At 64.6% G+C, this 6,620-nt stretch overlaps 1 protein-coding gene across 1 annotated transcript; it reads left to right on the forward strand.

Moving 5' to 3' along the window:
- Window positions 1-1,820: 1,820 nt before the first annotated feature.
- MYADM (myeloid associated differentiation marker) lies at window positions 1,821-2,774 on the forward strand (the record flags this gene model as incomplete). Its single annotated transcript, XM_084257766.1, has 1 exon — window positions 1,821-2,774. The coding sequence occupies one exon, from the start codon at window positions 1,821-1,823 to the stop codon at window positions 2,772-2,774; it is 954 nt and encodes a 317-aa protein (XP_084113892.1).
- Window positions 2,775-6,620: the final 3,846 nt, after the last annotated feature.

Raw genomic sequence — 6,620 nt, forward strand, 5'->3', positions numbered from 1 at the left:
GACTCCGCGGCTCCCCCAATTCTGAAGTCCCCGCGCGGGGCCCGGCGCCGCCTCCAGGGCTCCGCACATTCCGCCCGGCCGCGCCGGCTTCGGGCCTTATAAGGCCGGGGCCGCCGCCTCCCGCCCCGCGGCCGCCGCCCCCAGCCGCCCCGGCCCGGGCCGCGCCGCCCCCAGCCGCCTGCCCGCGGCGGGTGCGGACCGCGAGGGGCGGCCCCTGGGGCCCTCCGGACCCCGGGCTGGGCGCGCGGAGCCCCCGGCGGGGCCTCCACGCCGGTCCGGGCGCCCGGCGGGCCGGAGGGCGGAGCGCGGCCCGGGCCGGAGCTGACGTCCTCTCCCCTGTGCCCTAGCGCCGTCGGCCGGGTGCCCGCCGTGAGCCGCCGCCGCCCCAGCCCGCGCTCTCCCCTCCCCGCCGGGGCCCTCAGCCGAGGCCGCAGGTGAGTGGCAGCAGGTTGGGTCTCCCGGATCCGGGGAGACTGGGGAGATCCGAGGCGCTGGGGCTGATCTCCGGGACCTGAGGGAGGGGGTGCTGAGGGCCTGGACGCCCTCCCGGGCGTGAGAGAGGAGCGGAGGGGGGTACCTGGCTGGCTGGGGGTGGGGGGCAGAAGTGCCTGGTCGCTTGGGTCCGAGGAGAGCACGGGGAGGTGGGTGTCTGAGGAAGACGCTTGGCTGGACCACCAGACCGCAGGGAGAAGCTCCAGCCTGCCCAGCTGCTGCCTCTTGTGTGCCCCGCCCTGGAAGGAGGTATTCCTCCCCACGGCTAAGAAAGGTCTTCTGAGTTCATGAGGGGTAGTGATTAAGGGATTAGGTGTCTGGGGGCCCGAGGGAGGACCCCTGGTCAGGTGTGGAGACTGGACGCAGCATTCCTGAGGGCCTTTAGGACCAGCAGCTGGTGCCCAGAGCAGGGCTGTGGGCAAGTTCAAGGAGATTGCCCCAGGATCCTGGGCTCTGAAACTGTAACAGAACCTACCAGGCTCGGGACTTGGGGGGTGGGGGCAAGCTGAGCACAGGCCAGTGAGGAATCGGGGCAGCTGAGATCCTCTGAAGTTGGGGAACTAGCTGGTTGGGTTCTGAAGGGGGTTGGCTCCTGGGGGGAGGGGCTGTAGAGAGGCGGAAGTTGAGCCACCAGGCCTACATCCCAGATGGTGGGTGCACTGGAGGGTGCAGGCCCACTCTCGACCTTGAGGGGGGAATGGGCAGAGGAAGGGGGCTGCTGACAGCAGAGGGGGCTAACCCCATCCCAGCAGGGGGAGTGGGAAGCACATAGTCTTCCAGAAGCTGGGAGCAATGTGATGCTCAGACAGGAGACAAGCTGGGGACTTGGAAGTTCTGAACAGATGTGTGGCCCCCAGAATGTGCACTCATGGAGGGTGAACACTTGAATGTTTGGGTGGGGGTTGGCAATGCCTAGGCCCTTGAGGTAAAAGAAGGAAGTTGGGTGCAGGGTGTGGGGTGCAGAGCTGTGGGTACCCAGAGGGAGGGGGTTTTTAAGAGCTTATGGGATACCAGGGAGGGGATGCTTTGGAGCAGTCTTGAGACGCTGAGTGTGCAGAGTGGGCAGAAGGACAGGTGGGTTTACTGGGAGAGAAAGGATTGTTTGGGAAGGCGAGACAGGGGCCTGACTACTGAGTGCTGACTTGGGTGGGGAGGAATGGTGACTACTATCCAGAGGCCTGCCGCTATTCAAGCTTGCAGACTGGGGGCCTCCTCCCCTCAATCCAGCTAGAGTCCGGGTGACTTTGTTCCCCTAAGGGAGGTGGGGGGGTTGCCTGCCTTCTCCCCTGGGAATCTTCTTAGGACCTGTTCTTCCCCTCCCTCCAGCCATGCCGGTGACAGTGACCCGCACCGTCACGACCACCACGACATCCTCAGGCCCGACTATCGTGGGGTCCCCTCGGGCCCTGACGCAGCCCCTGGGTCTCCTCCGCCTGCTGCAGTTGCTGTCCACCTGTGTGGCCTTCTCACTGGTGGCCAGCGTGGGTGCCTGGATAGGGCCCATGGGCAACTGGTCCATGTTCACCTGGTGCTTCTGCTTTGCCGTGACCCTGGTCATCCTCATGGTGGAGCTAGGGGGTCTCCAGGCCCGCTTCCCCCTGTCCTGGCGCAACTTCCCCATCACCTACGCCTGCTATGCCACCCTCTTCTGCCTCTCGTCTTCTATCATCTACCCTACCACCTACGTCCAGTTCCTGTCACATGGCCGCTCCCGGGACCATGCCATCGCCGCCACCGTCTTCTCGTGCATTGCCTGCGTGGCTTATGCCACTGAGGTGGCCTGGACCCGGGCAAGGCCCGGCGAGATCACCGGCTACATGGCCACCGTGCCAGGGCTGCTCAAGGTGCTGGAGACCTTCGTGGCCTGCGTCATCTTCGCCTTCATCAGCGGCTCCAGGCTGTACCAGCACCAACCAGCCCTGGAGTGGTGTGTGGCCATCTACGCCATCTGCTTCATCCTGGCCGCCGTGGCGATCCTGCTGAACCTGGGGGAGTGCACCAACATGCTGCCCACCCCCTTCCCCACCTTCTTGTCCGGGCTGGCCCTGCTCTCCGTCCTCTTCTACGCCATCGCCCTGGTCCTCTGGCCCCTCTACCAATTTGATGAGAAGTACGGCGGTCAGCCATGGCGGTCCAACGACAGGAGCTGTGGCACAAGCCACACGTACTACGTGTGCAACTGGGACCGCCGCCTAGCCGTGGCCATCCTCACCGCCATCAACCTGCTGGCCTATGTGGCTGACCTGGTGCACTCGGCCCACCTGGTGTTTGTCAGGGTCTGAGGCCAGGCCCTGGGATCCTGGCTCCCTCCACCTTTATTCTTCTCCTGAGTTGGCTTTCCTGAGTTTGATGTCCTCTTTCTGTCTCCCCCTCTCTCTCCTTTTCCCACGCCTCTGCTCGCTTCCCTCCTTTCTGGAGTTCTCTCCTTGCCTCCCTGTTTTGCCCGGTGACCTGAGATCCAGGGTGGCCTCCGGCCTGTTACTATTTCCCCTCCACTTCTCTTCCACTGGTTCTGCTTTTTGTCTCCTGGTGGATCTTCGTAGCTTTTTTCTCCTCTGCCAGTTTGCTGACCGCCTCCTCCTCTGATTTCTGACTTCCTCCTCCAGAGCCCTGAGACGACTTTCTTCTCTCCTCCCACCCCCCTACCTCCAAAGGTGCTGAGCTCCACGCCACACACCCCTCTTTTCAGCTGTTCATGCCCTGGGCCTCCCAGGGGGCCTCCTTGCCAAAGCATGCCTGCCCGCCCCGGCTGTGCCTTAGTTAGTGTGTATGTGTGTTTTTTGGGGGGGTGGGGGTAGGGAGCTATGGATTGGACCCCCTTTCTCCCAGGGGAGGGGGAGTGCACAGTGCACCTCCCTTTAAGTTAAAATAAAACACTCTCTGGAGGACCATCATTTCCAATGGGCGGGAGGCTTCAAGCACAGACCCTAGGTCCCCAGGCCTCCTCCTGGCTGGCCATGTCCGGAAGTTTTGCCTGGCTTACAAAAACCCACTGCATAGAAGCCATTTTAGCAGAAGGGGCAGGGGGATGCATCAAAAAAGCTGACAAAGAACCACATGATCTTGAAGACAATGGCCTGAAGTATTTGTGAGGGGCTGTGGGAAGGTCCCCCAGCCTATGTGTTATAAGTAGCTTGTCCCTCCTCTGTAGGGAGAAAAGAAAATGGCCACTGCTGGCCTTAAAGGCAACGTTGGCCAAGGGGTTATGTTTTTTTTTTTTCTTAGTCCTGAACTCAAAGGCAAACATGACTGTGGGGAAAGTTCTTAAAAAAATTTTTTTGTTGTTGGGTGGGGGGGAACTGTTGCTGCCGTAGTTACAATTGCACTGCTTGAGTGAGTGGATGGAACATACAGGGGTGTTTCTGTGTGCTAGTTGCTTCCTGCTGCTGCTTGCTTCTCTGGGACTCACGCATAATGTGATATATATAAATGTATAAATATATATTTTATTTTTTTTTAATTCCCTGGAGCTTCTAGTTCCAAGCAGCCCCTCTGGAAGGCACCAGAGAAAACAGCTTTGGGACCACTTCCACATTCATAATGTTGTTGTTTTTTTTTTTTTTTTACCTCAATATAAAGATAAAAGAAAAACTGCTTGCTTTATTACTGGGAAGGTCTCCAGGATAGAAAACAAGGCCTGGATTCCTGAGTCTGGTTGGAGAAGGGGATTGAAGGAGGCCAAGATAACTCTGGCCTCGTCAGAAAATAGAGCTGAGTCTGGATCTCTCAAGTTTGCTTCTCAAGCCAGGAGAGCTGGTTAGGACAGAAAGGAAGACCTCTCTCCACCGTGTCCCATGAGCAACTCGGAGCACCTCAGATAAACAGTGTCCAGTGGAGTGCAGCATCCCTAAAATCAACTCTTCCGGGCTCCCCATCTCAATAATTAGCCTCTCCAGGCAGAGAACACGTCTTTGTGTCAGTTCAAACACTTGAACGCACCAAAGGCGCAACAAACACTTGGCTATTCTCCCTCCTAAAGACTTTGCTATCTGGGCCTCCCCTGGTGGCACAGCGGTTGAGCGCTGGGTTGCGAGGCTGCCCGCGGCCTCTGCAGCGCCGGTTTAATTTCCGGCCGCCCGGCGAGGGTCCCACAAAAAAAAAAAAAAAAAAAAGACTTTGCTATCCGTCCCCTTCTCCAGGTTCCTGACCCAGCTCGGGTTTCATTTGGCTTCACCTGAGCAATACTGCCCTGGGCTGCCTCCGCCGCTTCCTCCTCGACACTCTCAGCCAACAGGAGACCCTGACAAAGCTTAAGTGACTCGCTCCTGCCTTGAGCCTCCCACTGAGGGGCATCTTGCCCGTTTCTCCAACCCGACAATCACAACTACATAAATGTAAATGCGGGGCGCACGCAGTCCGTTTTCTGCACCTGCACCCCATGCTTGAGCCCCTCCGGAAGGCACCAGAGAAAGAAAAGAGCTGAGGGCCCCGGGTGCTGGCGACTGGCGAGCCGTCTCGGGCGGGCTGGCATGGAATGCGGGGGGCCGGCCGCACCCCCCATGCTGGGCCCTGGGGGGCAGCGGACGCCTGGAGGTGGCTGGAAGGCGGGTGGACCCCACGTTTGGGAGATCAGGGGAAGGCGCGGATTCTCTCACCTCCCTCTCGGCCTCGGAAAGCCGCCCCCAAGCCCAAAAACGTCCCTGAGAAGGTGTGACGAGCGTTCAGGGGCGCGGCCCAGCCACGGCGCGGCGCCTCGCTTCGCGGGGCATTCTGGGAGAGGAAGTTCTCGCCCTCGACCCGGGGGCGGCCGTCCTGCTTGCCGAGACTACAAGTCCCAGAATGCATTGCCCCCGCAGCCCGGGCGGGCCGCGGCTCCCAGCGGGCGGGGCTCGGGAGCCGCCGGAGACGGGGAGGCGCTCGGGAGCGCGGGAGGGGCCGCGCGCGGCCGGGGTGGGGGCACGTCGCCCCCGCGGAGGGGAGCCTCGCAGGAGACCCTGCCTCCCCGGACACTGGGGGGAGAGGATGCCATAACTTCGAGACAAATGGGGGGCACAACTGAATCCCAGAGACCCCCAGATGCACAGGGAGACCCTCGGAGACTGGCGGCCGCGGGCGGGCGGGCGGGCGGGGGGCGACGGCAGACGGGGGGCAGCGGAGTGGGGCGCCGGGTCAGCTTCAACGTCCAGAGAGACGCCCCCGGCGGCCCCGACGGACGGAGCCGGGGCGCGGGGCGCCGCTGGCGGGGGGCGGGCCCGGACGCAGCTCGGGGGACGGGGCGGGAGGGCGGCGGCCCCACCGCGAGGCCGGGGCCGGGGGGCGGGCGAGGCAGGGCGGCGGCGGGCAGCGAGGCGGCGGGGAGCCTCCGGAGACAGCCCCGAGGGGCCCGGCCGACGGCCCGCGGCGCCCCCCTGCGGAGGGGCAGGAGCCGGCGTTCTCGGCGCGGAGCGGGGCGGCCCCTCCCCAGCCTCGACGGCGGCAGAGCCGGCCGCCCCGGGAGGGGGCGCGGGGGGCGCCCCCAGCCCGCCCCTCCCCAGGGACGCGCGCGCAGGGCCCCGCGGGAGCCGCGGGCAGGACGCGCCGGGCCCGGGGGAGCGGGGCAGCAGCCCCGCCGGCGCGGTCGGGCCCGCCGCGCTGGACCCAAAGTTTGCGGGGCGAATCAACGACCCAGCCGGACCCGGAGACGCGGCGGCGGCCGCGGGGCGGGGGCTGACAGGCCCCCCGGCACCCGGCAGGGGCTGGGGTGCGGAGGGGCGGGGGAATGGCGCGGCTCGGCTGCCCCCCTCCAGCCAGCCCCGGAGCGGGCGTGCGCACGTGCGCGGGGGGCGGGCGCTGTCCCGCGTCCCGGGGAGGGGGGGCTCCTTTAAGCCGAAACCCCGCCCCTCGGTCGTCCTGGCAACGCCTCCCCCCACCCGGGGCTCCCACATTTCAGCAGGTGCGGGCGCTGGAGCTCCCGCGGCCGCCGCCCGTGCCTCCGGCTCCCCGCGCCCCGGCCTGGGCTCTTCGCCCCGCTCGCCCGCTCCCCCTGGCGGAGCGGGCGCGCCCCGGGGTGCGGCCCTTTGCCCCGCGCGCTCGGCGCCCCGCGGGCCTCGCCCCTCTCCTCGCGCCGCGGGAGCTCGCGGGCTCCTGCGATCTCCGGAGTCCCCGCGCCTCGCCCTCCACCTGTTTGCCCAACGCCGGGTCCCGGTCCG

Source organism: Talpa europaea (genome assembly GCF_964194135.1).
Source record: "Talpa europaea genome assembly, chromosome: 16".
In the NCBI taxonomy this organism is placed as follows: domain Eukaryota; kingdom Metazoa; phylum Chordata; class Mammalia; order Eulipotyphla; family Talpidae; genus Talpa; species Talpa europaea.